The 16,658-nt window shown below is 47.8% G+C and overlaps 1 protein-coding gene across 5 annotated transcripts in view; it reads left to right on the forward strand.

Moving 5' to 3' along the window:
- LOC128324912 (interferon-induced protein 44-like) overlaps nucleotides 1–16,658 on the forward strand; it is a 43,766-nt gene that overhangs the window by 9,525 nt on the left and 17,583 nt on the right. For 2 of the 5 annotated variants that reach the window (XM_053250077.1, XM_053250079.1), the window contains exons 2-6: nucleotides 75–146; nucleotides 1,840–2,339; nucleotides 2,430–2,481; nucleotides 13,398–13,593; nucleotides 14,817–14,969. In XM_053250077.1, the coding sequence (XP_053106052.1) occupies nucleotides 1,847–2,339; nucleotides 2,430–2,481; nucleotides 13,398–13,593; nucleotides 14,817–14,969 (894 nt within the window). In that variant the 5' untranslated portion in view covers nucleotides 75–146; nucleotides 1,840–1,846. Of the gene's footprint in view, nucleotides 1–74; nucleotides 147–1,839; nucleotides 2,340–2,429; nucleotides 2,482–10,705; nucleotides 11,159–13,397; nucleotides 13,594–14,816; nucleotides 14,970–16,658 lie in introns of those variants that run through there. The other 3 variants (XM_053250078.1, XM_053250081.1, XM_053250080.1) reach the window with 3 other exon arrangements.

A 16,658-nucleotide genomic window follows, 5' to 3' on the forward strand; every position in this document is an offset into this window, starting at 1 on the left:
ACAGCAAAATAGGTGGCCTGTTTAATTAAGATCGGTTTCATAATACTGTGACATAATCTGGTTGTTTCGTGTAGGTGAAAGTTCCAGAGCTCTATCATTGCATGGATCATCTTTGAGAGAACATTTAACAATTCAGATACAGTCAGGTGTGTCTCCAGAATAGGCTTTTGTGTTCTTTTTTTAAGCTCTTGAATATTAATAAGAGGGGAATAGATTGACGTGTTTTGTCTATTTGGTTTGGTAGTCAGGTAAGCAGACAGTAAGACGTCTCTGCCCAGCTTTCCAAGTCAAGCTGAAAGCAACTCCCTGTTTTCCCCCTTATTTCTCCTCCCACCAGATTTTAAGCTTTGCCCAGTGTGCCAGTAGAAGGTGGAACAGCATGGTTCAGGGCAACTACATCATGGTTGCATGAGTCCCACAGTCCTGTGTTAGCTCTAGTCAGCAGGACATGTTGACCAGTGCCACTATGGGAGAGCCATTAATCCCATGAGTAATAACATTCCAACTTAATTTCCCTTCGTATAAAAAAGTGATAGGGGTGTGCATGAATCACATTTGCATTTCAATTTGAGGTTGAATTGAATGACAGAACCCCTAATTGATTTGTCAGAAGCATCTGGCTTGGCCAGCTGCATTGTCAAATCACCACCAGAATCTATTCGGGCAAATTGGGTGTCTTTTTGAGGCCCATTTTGCTTGGAAAACAGGCCTCAAAATGGCAGTGAGTGCTGGCCTACCAATTGGGATCAGTGGATAGATCAGCTCTCTGAAGCAGGCTGATCACACCAAGTCTGGAGTGGAGGGTAGGTCTACCCATCAATCCCAACTGTTGGACCAACTCTCCCTGGTGAGCTGGTCTACCAGTTGGTATTGGTGGGTAGACCCAATCCTCCACTCCAGACTTGGTGTGCCAGCCTGCTTCGGGGAGCTGGTCGACCTGTTGATCTCAGTTGGTAGACCAGCACTTCCCACCATTTTGAGGCCCATTTTTCAAGCAAAATAGACCTCAAAATGGCAGCCGAATTGCCCAAATAGATTCAGGTTGAATCGAAGGTGATTCAGTTCTACCCTGACTCTTGTCCCTTTTTTCAGTGTGATTCAATTCAGGGTAAAATCATTGAATTATCCCTAATTAGACCTGAATCAATTTGTGGTCAATTCTTTTTGCACATCTCTAAAAAGGGATGCCATTCACTAATTTCTAAACCAAGTGCAGGTTGAGTATCCTTAATCAGGATATCCAAAATCCGGAATGCTCCAAAATCCAGAAACCACCACGGCGTGCGCTTGCAGCACCAACCCATTGAGGCTGAGCACCTCGTAACAAAACAAAAAACAAAACACCTCAGCTCACTCGCTTGCTTTGGTAGTAGAGACTAAGGCGAGTGGGGGAGAACAAGCCCAGCAGCTGGAGCAGCAGCCGCCGAAGTATAAATCGAGGATGGGAAGGGAAAGGTGGAGAGGGCTGAGGGATACATTTACAGCTACCTGTCATTATTGTAAATGTATTTCTTATTTGTTTTTATACCTTAAACAAAACCTAAAAAAATAAAATACAGTGTACAGTAACCTTTCGTGTTTAGACTTGGATCCCGTTCCCAAGATATCTCATTACAGTCCGAAATCCGGAACACTTCTGGTCCCAGGCAATTTGGATAAGGAATACTCAACCTGTACTACTCTTGCAGATTATGTTGTCCTCCCACCGAGTGAATGCAGTGCTTTTTTGTGTACAGAGCAGCACAAAGCGGCCTCCTCTCCTTCAGTCTACCCATCATTTCCCCAGTAAGCATTATAAGCACCTGATATTCTATTGTTGTAATCTCTTGTTCTTTGTAGATTAAGAATGGCTGAAGTGAAATCTCGCCTAACCAGAGAAGAGCAACAGCAGCTGCTGCGTTTGTTGGGAAGCAAGCACATTAGTTTGCTCTATAAGGCAAGCATTCATGGTTATGCTGCCCAAACCTTTCATAACATATGCAACCGCCAAGGCCCAACTGTAGTAGTGGCCTACAATGGAAGTGGTTACATTTTTGGAGGCTTTACTGCGCATAGTTATACGTCATCTGGAACATATATCAATGATGACAGAGCTTTCCTCTTTAGACTGAAAGGGAAAGAGTCCAGTCCACTAAAAATCCCAGTAAAGGTTTCCCAAAATGCAGTATGTGATAATGCTACATATGGTCCTTATTTTGGAGCTGGATCACTTATATTCTTGTCACAAAATAGAGCAGAAGTAGCTACAAACACTAACACTGCCACCTACTCATTCTGTGCTGAAGATTTACACGGAAATGACCAGGGCCTTCTGGAATGTGAAGTATATCGAGTTGATGGTGAGTTGAAATAAAAAGAACACATTTTCTTGTTGAACCTAGGGTTTTTTTTTTTTAGCATTCTCACAGTATTCTGATGTATTTCCTTAGATGTTGGTCATTTTATGGAAGTTCCCTGGAGAAAGATCGGATGGACAGCTGGGTAGGTTAATAACTTCACATATCTTCATTACAACCTGTATGAATCAAATATACATGGCAAGGACATGTATATTCTTGGGAAATAGTAGATGATGTCACTGAACAACAATTCAAAAACTTTTCAGATAATCTGAAGCAGGGGTGGACAAGGCAATTTGGAAACTACTAGCTCCAGGGCTTATCTGAAGTGGCTTTTGGACGTTCTTCTAGCAGATACCACAAATCGGATTGGCTGGCTGAGTGGGGACACGGGCATGATGTTCTTAATCTCTCTTCAGGCACTCAAGCTTGCTTTTGGATTGGTAACTGGTTGGAGGAAAGGAAAGGGTAGGAATGAATGAGGGTTTTGGACAGTTTTCACAATGGGGGGAAATAAGACGTGGAGTCCTCCAGGGATCTGTACTGGGACTAGTGCTTTTTCCAGGTTATGGGGAGGGCATCCGTCACGTGATGGGTTTGTCAGCCTCCGCATGCTCCAAGACAGGGCCAATCAGAAGTTAGCACATACTATATCCCCTTCAGCCACTCCCTTAGAGACCCAGTTCTGGTCCTGTCTAGCTCCAAGAACGGTCGTGCTACTTTACTGCTTCTCTACTTTTCTGTGAGCGAGGGGGGGAGAGGAGTTGCTCGTTCCCGGTATTTTCCTTTGCCTTGTACTACGTTTTCTTGTCTTCCCCAGTCCTTTCCAGTTGCTTTTCTCCTTAATTCCCCCCCCCTTACCGAACTACCTTCCCTTCGGTCCTCTGTTTGCTCTGTTTGTTCCCTCGTGTTGGTTCCCCTTTGGTGCAGTTTAAATGGAGATTTCTCACACGGGGGATATGCTAAAGGGATCCCTGTCTGAGGGGCCCCTTTCGGATGGACCGATGTTGTCCAAGCGGAGTGCAGCATCGGCTGCTTTGGGAGCCTTGGCCCCGTCCGTTTCATCGACTAAGGGAGCTTCGGCCCCGGTCGATCCCCAGAGCGGGAAACTGCCGGCAAACCTGGCTAGGGCTGAGACGGCTTGTCCGGAGCCCTCTGCAGTCGCGGAGCTGCAGCTCAGACCAGGGGAGGAGGATTCCATTCCCCCTGCTGCTCCTCGGTCGGGCGCTAAAGCCCTCAAGAAAACAAAGCACCTCAAAGACGGCTCCCTGCCAAAGAGGAAGAAAAAGAAACGGAGCAAGGCGTGTTTGGCACCATTGAGCGAACGGCTGCAGTTACAAGCGGTAAGGGCTCAGCAGCCCGCGCAGCCGCTCTGTTCTCTTCCCGCCAATAGCGGATCCGCCATTTTGGGAGAGCCGGTACGCAGGGACACTGGGGAGGCTTTTTCCTCTGCCTTCTCTTCGATCGCTCTGGCCTCTGCTTCCCCTGCTGCGGGCGTTTTGACTGTAGCTCCTTCACTGGCTGTTTCCCCTGCGGTGGGATTGCAAGATCCGGGGCATACACAGACTGCCCCCGTGGCTCAAGAAACTGCAAGTATTATGGGGCCCCATGGCGAGATGTTGTCTCCTAAAGAGTTGTTATGGTTGGGCAATTTTGTTAAAAACCAATGTATGGCGGTAGTCTCCCCCTTATTAAGCCAAGTCCCTCCTCAGTTTGGATCAGCTTTGACCCCAGGCTCTCATAATGTGCCTAGTAATGTCTCTCAGCCAGCCTCTAGTAATGTGCCTGTTACCATCACACAGTCAGCTCCGAGTGCTGGCCCTACCCGCAGACCTCGGCGCCCCTCCTTTTCTTCCTCTCCGGATTCCAGCCCAGCCAGGAACCGGGTCCCACTTGGGGAACGCGTTTGGTTCGCCAGGCGCTACAGCAGGAAGCGTATTGGCAGAGACCTTACTGAGTCTTCCTCCTGCGAGGATCTACCCACACATAAAAAGCAGTGTTCTGGTGGGGCTGTTATCCATCCTGGTTCCTCCTTGGCTGCTGCTTCGAGCATACTGCCCCCACCTGCCATCCAGGAGGTATCTGCTGCTCCTGTGTCTTCTAGTGCTCCACCTCGGGCCACTGCCCCAGTTTCCCCAAGGGAGTCCTCCTCAGGTTCAGAAAAGGAGGAAGGGGAGTTATCTGATGAGGAGACCCCCGCAGAGAAGCCTACAAATATCAGGCTTTTCTCTACTTCTGAATTTGAGATCCTTCTTGCCAAGGCCAAGAGGGCCATTAAAGATGTCACTAAGGAAGGAGACGGACAGTCCGCCCCTGGTTTGGATCAGGAGGTGTTTCCCTCAACGTCCACTGCCCCTGCTACTGTTCCCTTTTCCTCCCTCTTTAGGGATGTTATGTTAGCTGAATGGGCCACCCCGGTGGCATCTAAACCAGTTTTCCAATATCCTAAAAAACTGTACACACTTCCACCTGATGTTATGGATATGCTAGCCTTTCCTGTTGTAGATGCACCCGTCGCCCAATTGGTCTCTGGATCCTTGGTTAATAGAGAGGGAGAGGAGTTCCTAAAGTTCCCGGAAGACAAGAAAACTGATCATCTACTGCGCAAGATCCACGATGGTTCGGCCACCGTAATTAGAGCTTCCACAACAACTTCCATCTTCGCTAGAGCAACGATATTGTGGACCAAGGAGCTGGTTAAGCTGGTTCCCCCAGATAACCTTAAGTTGAGACAAGGTTTGAACAAAATTGCAAGGGCTTCGGCCCTTATGGCCGATTCTAGCTTGGACTGCCTTCAACATGCCTCTAGGTCCTTGGCTGCTAACGTGGCTGTAAGAAGGGGGCTTTGGTTGAAGCATTGGAGGGTGGACGCTAAGTCCAAGGCCTCATTGGGGGCCACCCCGTTCAATGGTTCCAAGCTCTTTGGGGAGTCTCTTGATTCAGTTTTGGTGGAGACCCACGATAAGAAAAAGGCCATGCCGGGAGGTCGTCCCGACCATAGGCGGTCCTTTCGGGGGGGCGGACAAGGTTTTCAGAATTCCTTTTGCTCTTACCGCTCCTCTAATCGATTTAACTCCTCAGGTGCCCGAGATGGATTCAGAGACCGTGAGTTCCATACAAGCCAAAACAGATCCGGCTGGCGCCAATCCTGGTCCTTCAAGAATAGAGGTTCTGGCAAGGGCAGATTCGGGGGGTTCCCATCCATCCAGTCTAAACAGAACCGCAAGCAATGACTATCCACCAGTGGGAGGTCGACTGGGCGTTTTTTCTCAGGCCTGGCTGAACTCCACTACAGATCGTTGGGTGAGACAAACCATCTCTCAAGGCTACCTCATCGATCTCTGGGCAACTCCCCCCGATTTTTTCTTCGAGACTCCTCTCTCGAATTGCGCAACGAAGAGAGAATTGATGGAGGTTGCCATTCGTCATCTTCTGGACATCCGGGCCATAGAGCCCGTTCCCATGACGGACAATCCAGAAGGGGTGTTCTCGCGCCTATTCCTGGTCCCCAAGAAGGATGACTCCTGGCATGCTATCCTGGACCTGAAACGCCTGAATCGTTTTGTTCGAAAAAAGTCCTTCAGGATGGAGTCCTTCAGATCCATCAAAGCGGCAGTCCTCCCCGGGGACTGGCTGGCATCACTCGACTTGTCCGAGGCATACTTGCATGTGCCCATTCACATCCTTTCTCGCCGCTATCTCCGATTCGCATACAACCACAAGTGGTACCAGTACAGGGCTCTTCCTTTCGGCCTCTCCTCGGCCCCCCGGGTCTTTACCAAATTGATGGTGGCGGTAATCGCACGGATACGGCAGGAGGGCATCCATTCCTATCCGTATCTCGACGACGTGATGCTTCGGTCAGAGTCTTCTGCCCAGGCGAGGAAGGATGTGGTTCGGGCAGTTCAGCTAATAGAGGACCACGGTTTCATCATCAGCAAAGCAAAGAGTCATCTGCTACCTTCTCAGAGGTTTGTCCACCTGGGTGTCCTCTTCGATACCCTTTCTGCCACTGTGAGCCTGCCAGAGGAACGGAGGGAGAAGCTACGCACCTCCTTGGCTCCTTATCTCAACAGGAAGAAGGCTCCTCTCTCACATCTGGCACACGTCCTGGGTCTTATGATCGCCTGCCTAGACTGCGTCCCTTGAGCCAGATGGCATTCCAGGTCACTACAGTGGCTCCTTCTTCCTCACCAGGAATCCATTATGGAGAAACGTCCATTGTGGATCCGGATCCCCCGCGCAGTACAAAAGTCTTTTTGTTGGTGGCTCTCACCGGCGATACAGAAGGGGGTCCCCCTTCACACTCCAGTCAAGGTGATCGTTACCACGGATGCCAGCCTCTTCGGCTGGGGGGCTCACTGTCGCAATCTTCATGCTCAAGGTCGGTGGGATCAGAGCGACCTAATCCACAACATAAATTGGCTGGAGTTGAAGGCGATCAGATTAGCTCTGGTGAGTTTCCAACACCTTCTCCTTGGTCAGCATGTCCTTGTTCACACGGACAACGTCACGGCGAAGGCCCATATAAACCATCAAGGGGGGACACGATCCAGATCCCTCATGAAGGAAGCGGACCTTTGTTTTCTATGGGCGGAACGGTACCTGCTTTCCATCTCCGCGGAACATCTCTCGGGGACCGCCAATCTGCAAGCGGACTGGCTGAGTCGACAGTCCCTAGACCAAGCCGAATGGGCCCTGCATCCGGAGGTTTTCCAGATGATAACGGAGATTTGGGGAGTTCCCAAGGTGGACCTGTTCGCCTCTCCTGTCAACTGCAAGGTCCCAAGGTTCTTTTCAAGACACTTCTGCCGGGGGGCAGAACAGATCGATGCCCTGGTGGCCAATTGGCCTCAGGGCCTCTTGTATGCCTTTCCTCCTCTTCCCATTCTGGGATCCACCATCAGGAAGCTGAGGGTCCAACGGGCGGAAATCATTCTGGTGGCTCCCTATTGGCCACGGAGACCTTGGTTTTCAGATCTCCTTCGCCTGTCGATCCGCCCTCCTCTGCCCCTCTCATGCAGGGCGGACCTCCTTCTCCAGGGGCCGGTGCTTCACCCGGATCCCGAGTGGTTACAGTTACATGCGTGGAGGCTGAGCGGCAAGGTTTGAGTAGGAAAGGGTATTCCAAGAAGGTTCTAGACACTATTATGGCCTCCAGGCGGGATTCCACCACTCGAATCTACCAGGTCACCTGGTCTGCTTTCTGTTCCTGGGCTAGATCTTGTAATGTTGTTCCACTTGAGGTAGGCGTCCCGGAGGTGCTGTCCTTTCTCCAGCGCGGTGTCGAAAAAGGGTTAAGGCATGGCACTCTTAGACGTCAGATGTCCGCCTTGTCCTCTGTTCTGGATGTGTCTATCCCAGGCTCTCGAGGGCTACATCCTGACATCCAGAGGTTTCTCAAAGGTGCTAAGAACCTTGGTCCACCTCCTCTACACCGTTTTCCCTCTTGGGATTTGAATAAGGTACTGAATGCCTTAACCAGGTCTCCATTCAAGCCTCTCCATTCGGTTTCCTTGAAACTACTTTCCTTCAAAGTCCTCTTCCTAGTTGCTATTACCTCCACCAGGAGAGTATTGGAGCTGGCAGCGCTTTCCGTTCGGGATGAGCTCTGCATTTTCCAGAAAGATTCTGTTGTCATGAAGTTGGACCCTACTTTTGTTCCTAAGGTGGAGTCTGCGTTCCACAGATCTCAGGCTATCGTGTTGCCATCCTTCTGCCCGCATCCACAACATCCTAAGGAGAAGGTCTGGCACACTCCAGATGTCCGTAGAGCCCTTCGCATTTATATCAGCCGCACCAAGGAATGGCGCAAGTCAGATTTTCTGTTTGTTTCCTTTCAGCCCACTTCCTTGGGCATCAAGGTTTCTAAGGTCACCTTGGCCAGGTGGATTAAGGCCACCATTTCTTTAGCATACGAGTCTCTTAGTTTGCCCGTGCCGCAAGGCGTCACGGCTCACTCTACCAGGAGTGTATCCACTTCCGCGGCTTTTTCTGCTAGGGTTCCCTTGAGCGAAATATGCAGGGCAGCAACTTGGTCTTCCATATCGCCCTTCATCAGGCATTACAAAATTCCATCCTCTTATGAATCCCAGGCGGCTGTGGGTCGCACGGTTCTACAAAGGGTGGTTTAAACATCCGCTGCCCTCCCTCTTCTGGCTTGGGTATGTCCCATCACGTGACGGATGCCCTCCCCATAACCTGGAAAAAGAAACATTGGTAGACTTACCGTGAAGGGTTCTTTTTCAGGTATGGGGAGGGCATCCGGCCCTCCCGCGAATGTGGGAGAGGGACTTGGGTGGTGATGCAACTCCTAGGGGATTAAGTTGCCTATCCACTTTGATCTGTATTTTTCCCTTTCCATTGCTGAGTTTGGTGCTTTCCGTCTTTGGCTTTGTTCTGATTTTTCATACTCTGGCTATGTTATGTCCTCTTCGCCTTCTTTCGCTTACATGACCAGAACTGGGTCTCTAAGGGAGTGGCTGAAGGGGATAGAGTATGTGCTAACTTCTGATTGGCCCTGTCTTGGAGCATGCGGAGGCTGACAAACCCATCACGTGACGGATGCCCTCCCCATACCTGAAAAAGAACCCTTCACGGTAAGTCTACCAATGTTTCTTTTTAATGTATTCATCAATGATCTAGAAATTGAGATAAGCAGCGAGGTGGCCACATTTGCAGATGACACTAAACCATGTAGGGTAGTGAAATCAAAAACAGCTTGTAAGGAGTTCCAAAAGGATCTTTCCAAACTGGGTGAGTGGATAACAAAATGGCAAATGCTGTTCAATGTAAGTAACTGTAAAGTGGTGCTCATTAGGGCAAAGGAACCCTCCTATTTCACATATACACTGATGGGATCTGAGTTGTTGGTGAATGACCAGGAGAGGGATCTTGGGGTTGTGGTGGATAGTTCATTGAACTTGTAGACTCAGTGAGGTGATGCACATGGCCTTGGTGGGGAGGGTGTGCAGGCTGCGGGGAAGGCAGGTGTTAGCCTCTCTTCCCTGGCAGAGGAGCTGTCATCATCTTCTCCTCCGCCGCACCATGCACCCACACGAGCACATATGTGGTGGAGGGAGATGCTGGGAATGGGAGGACTCCCCCCCCCCCGCATCCCAGGGCACCCCCTGGGGCATTACAGCGGCTGATCTAGTTATAACAGCCGCTGTGCTTGGCACGGCTGCTCCTCACCCCCCCCCCACTGGCTTGCTATTGGAAATGGCAGTGGGCCGGGGAGTGGGGGACCTTTTACCCCTGTGGCGCTTGCCCAGACTATCGCTGACCGATGTTAAGTGGTATTAACCTTGGCTAATCCCCAGGTTTGAAAGTGGGGCTTGGTGCAATTGCTCCATTCCCGGTTAGGCTACATGTGTGAACACCCTTAGTATGTAGAAGCAATGACAATGGCAAATTCCATGTTAGGGGTAATTAGGAAGGAGAATGAAAATAAACTGCTGTTTTCATAATGCCTTTATATACACACGTGGTCAAATGTGTTGGTAGTTGGTACCCCTCCAGGAATAAAGAAGCACCCCCAATTGTCTCTGAAATAACTTGAAACTGACAAACGTAATTGGCACCCATCATTGATTGTTCTGCATTTAACAAAAATCAGACTTTGCTTTAGAGTTTTGATGCAACAGAATATTTCAAATAATAACACAGATGAAAATGGCATGGACAAAAATGATGGGACCCTTAACCTAATATTTTGTTGCACAACCTCTAGAGGCAGTCACTGCAAACAAGCTATTCCTGTAGCTTTCAATGAGACTTCTGCACCTGTCAGCAGGTAATTTGGCCCACTCTTCCTGAGCAAACTGCTCCAGCTGTGTCAGGTTGGAAGGGTGCCTTCTCCATACTGCATGTTTCAGTTCTTTCCATAGACGTTTGATAGGATTCAAATCAGGGCTCATAGAAGGCCACTTCAGAATAGTCCAATGTTTTGTTCTTAGCCATTCTTGGGTGCTTTTAGCTGTGTGTTTTGGGTCATTATCCTGTCGGAGGATCCATGACCTGCGACTGAAACAGAGCTTTCTGACACTGGGCAGTACGCTTTGCTCTAGAATGTCTTGATAGTCTTGAGATTTCATAGTTCCCTGCACAGACTCAAGGCACCCTGTGCCAGACGCAACAAAGCAACCCCAAAACATAACCGAGCCTCCTCCATGTTTCACAGTAGGTATGGTGTTCTTTTCTTTGAAAGCTTCATTTTTTTGTCTGTGGACATAGAGCTGATGTGACTTGCCAATAAGCTCCAGTTTTGCCTCATCTGTCCAAAGGACATTCTCCCAGAAGCATTGTGGCTTGTCAATATGCATTTTAGCAGATTCCAGTCTGGATTTTTAACGTTTTTCTTTCAGCAGTGCAGTCCTCCTGGGTCTTCTTCCATTGAGCCCACTGTTGCTCAAAAAGTGATGGATGGTGCGATCAGACACTGATGGACCTTGACCTTGGAGTTCAGCCTGTGGACCTGCAGTGGACTGAGCACTGATGGACCTTGACCTTGGAGTTCAAAGCCTGACAACTTTGGAAGTTGTCCTTGACTTTTTGCCTACCATTCTCAATATCCTTCTGTCCATTCTGGGGTCGATTTTCCTCTTGTGGCCGCATCCAGGGACGTTGGCTACAGTCCCATGGACCTTGAACTTCTTAATAATATTTGCAACTGTTGTCACAGGAACATCAAACTGCTTGGAGATGGTCTTATAGCCTTTGCCTTTAACATGCTTGTCTACAGTAAATTGATTGTGCAACCACATTTGGAGTATAGTTGATGGTTCTGATTACCATATCTCAACCCGGGGCGCACCGAGGTAATTTGGGCACCCAGACCACCCAGCTGCGAGGCCCCTCCCCTGTACGTGCAAGCCCCCGCCCCAACCTCCTTTGGGGTGCCCCCCTAGCCAAAGCTCTGCTTTAAAAAAAAAGGGGGAAAAAAATCTTAACTGCAGCCAAGGGGTGGTTGTGGTGGGGAGTGGAGCAGTCCTTCTTCTCGCTCCCCCCGCCCCCCACTCCCCTGGAGGCAGGGTCCAGGAGTGATGCTGAGCCCATATGTTTGGACCAGTGTCAGTGGGCTTACTATGATCTCAACTGCGGAGGTGCGCCTCACAGTTGGTTCAAGACGCTGGCCCAAATGGATGGGCTCAGCATCGCTCCTGGTCCCTGCCACTGGGGGGGGGAGAAGGATTGCTCTGCCCCCCCACCCCGTAGCCACCTCTCGGCCGCGGTAAGAATTGTTTTTTTTAAAAGCGGATGTTTGGCGGTGCAGGTCACGGGGTGGCTGCCAGAGGACCCCGGCCCCAGACATTTTGAGGCTACCCACCCCCGGATCTTGGAGGACCAGACCAGGTCCCCAAGGTCAGAGAGTTAGTGCGCCTCTGATCTCAACTGGGAAATTTGCAGAAAAGGGCAACCACGATGATCAGGGGCCTAGATTACCTTCCTCATGAGACAAAGCTACAACTTCTGGGCATTTTTAGTTTAGAAAAAAGTTGTCATAAGGCGAGATGCGATAGAGGTCTATAAAATTATGCTTGAATATCAATTGCAGGAGAGCAACAGCTGGACTGATAGCATGTCTTAATCTGTTGCCTGCAGGCCACTGTGGGTATCAGGATACTGGATTAGGTATGTTTTGGGCCTGATCCAGCAGATCTGTTTTCATTCGTTCATTCTCTTTTATTGATTTTTCTCCAGTTTCTTCTCCCACAAAATAGCCTGTCCTGCTCCCCTCCTGTCCTTCTGCTATATTCTCCTGGAATTGAGGAGTTTTGCTGTTAAAACCCCTTGTACAAATTGTACAAGCTGCCATTTTGCAACAGGTTCCATTTTTCCAAGCTGCCATTTTGTGAACAGCTCCCAAGCCACAATTGTGTGCTGCTAGTTCTAAAGGCTCTGAGGCGTTGAGGAAATCTTGCTGAAGTCTTCAGTGTGTCCACCCCTCTTCTAAACTATCTGTGAAGTATAGTGATTCTAATAGTTTTCTCTTTCCTAGCTTTTCTGTTTCTTATGATTAGTGATCATGTCAGTAACATTGCTGACAGCTGTAAAAAAGCTACACCTTGAGGTGAAGACATTAGTGGTTGGGTTCATGCATAATATGAAGTCATGTTATATTAACTGTAGTTAAGAACCCAAACAATGGGGTTTTCTTAAACTTCAAGACATAGGGTGGGTTCACACATAACGTGGCACCTGATGTTTGTGTGAACTCCTGCAGCCCGGGAGTGATAGCCCCCCTCCCATCCCTTTGCAAATGCTTACTACTTTTGTGGGTTACGGTATGCAGGGATTGGCCATGATGTCTGAACCCACCAATCTAAGCATATCCTAACCAATTGCTGTAGGGAACCTGAGAACTGGAGTTAGTTTCAGATCTTCGGTCCCCTGTAGCAAGTAGGTTAGGATATGCAGAAACTCATGAGTTTGGTTGTGGCTTCCAGTCTCAGCATGCTGTAATCTACAAAGGAACTAGGCATGCATATGGGGTTGAGAGTGGGAGGGTGTGCTCCCAAGGCTGCAGAAGCTTGTACAAATCTCAGGTGTCATGTGTGAACCTGCCTGTTCAACTGGCATGTTGTGGTTAGGCTTGCTTGTCTGCTTGTGTTTTTCAGGTAGCTTAGGAACATAGGAAGCTGCCATATACTGAATCAGACCATAGGCCCATCTAGCTCAGTATTGTCTACACAGACGGACAGTGGCTTCTCCAAGGTTGCTTCTCAAGGCTCAGCTACTTAAGCTGATGACTCTTTTCATGATACAGCAGCCTTTGGAGGTGGAATAATGTCCCTAACTGGTTTAACAACTCACAATCACATTTAGCTCAAAGCAGCTTCAAAACATGGTTTCAGATCATTGGTTGGCCTCAAACAATGTACAGATTGTAGGCAAGCTTGCATTCAGACATAGTGTGAAACCATGGTTTTGCTAAATAAAACCAGGGTTTTTCATTATGTCTGATCCAGCTTGTGTGGTTAATAAGAACAAATGTATTTTCCTTCTTCAGATTAAAATATACATTTCTGAGGATGCATTTTTCCCCTGTCTCCCCAGGGAAAGAAATAAACTGATGGAAGAAATAACAACTTACAAGCCCTCCTTGAAATCCGTGCCACAGCTTCGGGTTCTGTTTCTTGGCCCAGTTGGAGCTGGGAAGTCCAGCTTTTTCAACTCTGTGAATTCCATTTTTCGGGGCTATGTAATAAGTCAAGCTACTGCAGGATCGGATGCCAAAAGTGTGACAACGCAGGTAGTTATGTGCTGATAAATGTATCAAATTGCATTCAGTAGCTTCATGTTTTGATTAATCTTTTAGGTATCTTTTAAATATATTTCTTAGTCAACTTTGTTTCTCATCGCAAAAAGAATATCACCCAAACAAGATCTCTAGTATCATATCTATGTCAAAATAACCAGTTGTACCATGTCGCCCCATTCCGAAGCTACAGAAAAAAATGGCAACAATTAAAAGTTCACTTTCATCCCAGTCTTCACAGAATTACTCTAAATATATTTCCTTAAGATCATCAGAAGAATATTTGATTTCTTCTTGAATAAAGGATCTTAATTTCACATCATATTGATAGCAGTAAGCTGTTGACTTCTCTTGTGTTCATGATTGTTGCAAAGTTCTTAAACTATCAGGATCTTACAAAAGTGACTCAGGACTTATTTCCAAGTAAAGACGATAAACTGCCTTGCTAGCTCATTTCTGCCAGTAGAGAACTTCCATGATAATATATTGTACAAATTCACAAGAGGCTTTCATTTATACTAATAGGTTAGAGATGGAGAAACATCCCACTGATTGCCTTCCAACCCTTGCAAGTACTCAAAAAAGTACTCAAGGTTTATTTTTTGCATATTCAGAAATGATTAAAGCACCAAGGCTTCCCAAGGCAATGAACTCTGCATGAGTGAGGGTGGCAGGCCCTGGTGGGAACAGCCCTGGCTCTCAGACAGCAGCAGGCAGGATCACTGGCCAACTGACTCAACTTCAACTGAGGTTCTCAGCATGTTCTTAAGTGCCATTTCCTGCTGGTATCACTTCACATTTTATGGTCTCTTTAAGAAATTATGGTTCTGAGCATGTTCTGGATTATTGTTGCAAGTTGTGGAGATGGTCAGTAGCAGGATCCAACTCACTGCTTTCCCTGAGGGCTCGCTTTCACCACTGTCTTCTTTCCCTTAACTGTAATATGCCTCTCTTTCCCCTTTTCTTCATTCTTATGAGCAAAGTGGGTGAAGTATTTGTCACTTGTTTTGAAGATCAACCCAAGCATGGCTGGGATCACTTCATAATGACTTGCGAGGTTTTCCCCCCCAAGCAATTTGTTTTGCATTTTCAAGCTCTATTCTTCTCTGAAAAACCAACCCATCCCTACAGTGCATGATGCTTGTCATGTGCATGTGTACATTGAGAAAGATAGACATATTTGAATGGATTTTAAAACTATCTCTTTTAAAAAACAGTATAGGTCCTATGGAGTTAAATATGGACGTAATGGAAAGCTGCTTCCCATCCTTTTCTGTGATACTATGGGACTAGAAGAAAAACAAGGAGCTGGTTTGGAGATGAATGACGTGTCCAATACATTAAAAGGCCATGTTCCTGATAGGTATCAGGTAGGACGCGAAACCTAACTCCTTCACTTCACTTCACTTCACTTAAAGTGGGCTCTTTAAAAAAAAAAAAAAAGGATTTTCTGGTTTATATTTTAATTACTGCACCAATTTCTTTCATTTGCTGCACAAGATGAATGAATCTGAAGCAAGCAAGAAGCTTGGGAGAACAAAGTCCAGAACAACTTTTCTTATATGAACTATGCTGGTGCAATAGCACTAGTATAGTTAAGATGGAGAGTGTTTTGTAAGCTCAGAACATTCTATTGCTTATAAAATCAAAACATTTTGTCTGTTCTGCCTGGCCATCAGCACACATTCTTTAAGTGACAAGAGGCACCTCCTCGGCAAATTTGGTGAAGATTCATAGTAAGTAGGCAAAAGTAGGACTTTTGAAGCTTCGGTGGCCACAGCATTGCCCACAAGCGGTGTGGTGGTGGTCTTGGGCATGCAGTTTTGTCAAGGGTGCAGCTGGCTTTCCTGCCGGCCACTGTTCTAGCCTGGCATGGAGTGCCCCCCTTGTTTGGTGCATGCCGCTCACCTGGTCCAGCAAGCTGGCATTCTCTGCCGGCTGCTCCAGCCTCTGCACATGTGTAAACTCAGGTGGCTGTGGCCGCTTCCCCACTGGCCGCTGCCTATTGCTGCCCCTGCCCAAAGTGGAGTGCCTCCCCTAGTCTGGCACATGCCTCGCCCTGGACCCAGCCCCAGCAAGCCAGCATTCAGTGCTGGTGTTCCCCCGCCTCCCTCCATGTGCGGACTCAGATGGCCTCTGCATCTGCACATGTGCGTGTGAGTGTGTAAATGATAGCAAATTGCATGTTGACACAAATGGCCTCAGCGCATGCACAGAGGTCCAAACTGGGCTGTAGCTGGCCCAGGCTGCCTTTTAGGAGGCCAGTGGGGGCCTTCGAGGAGCCCCCACCGCCACCCCGCCGCTGATGGGTCAGCCATAAACTCGGAATCTCTGATTAATGTGCAGTGTACCCTTCCCCCCACCCACCCAACTGGCCTTAGGATAGGGAATGCCCTTCACTTGTAAAGGGGAATCCTCTCTGGAGTATACGTTCGAACTGGTTCAGACCGGTTCATTTAGAACTGAGGTCGGTTGGGCTTGAACTCAGAGTGGCTGAGCCAGCTCACACATCCCTACTGCAGAGGTCTCTCAAATCAGAATCCCTTGGCTTTGTCTCCTTAGGCTTCAGTAGATCAAGTTCCTTAATAGATCTCTATAGTTGCCACATGTGAGATCTCATGTTAGATTTTGAGATAGTAATCAGCTGCTACCACCACTACTTATTTATTTATTTTATTTATTTGATATATTTGTAACTGCCCAAAACTTGCATCTCTAGGAGGTTTACAATAAAATAATACAAATTACCACAAAATAAAAAGGTTAAAATATTACAATAATTTAAGATTTAAAATAATGTTAAAAACTATTAAAACAGTATCTAATTAAAAGCCTAGGTGAATAAATGTGTCTTGACCAGCCTTTTTGAAAGTTGTCAGAGATCGGGAGGCTCTTATTTCAGCAGGGGAGTGCATTCCAAAGCCTCGGGGCAGCAACGGAGAAGGCCTGTGCCTGAGCAGTCACCGACAAGCCGGTGGCAACTGCAGACAAACCTCTCCTGGTGATCTTAATGGGTGGTGGGGCTCATGGTGAAGAAGAAGTTGTTCTTTTAAATACCC

This window comes from Hemicordylus capensis, chromosome 4 (assembly GCF_027244095.1).
Source record: "Hemicordylus capensis ecotype Gifberg chromosome 4, rHemCap1.1.pri, whole genome shotgun sequence".
Lineage (NCBI taxonomy): Eukaryota > Metazoa > Chordata > Lepidosauria > Squamata > Cordylidae > Hemicordylus > Hemicordylus capensis.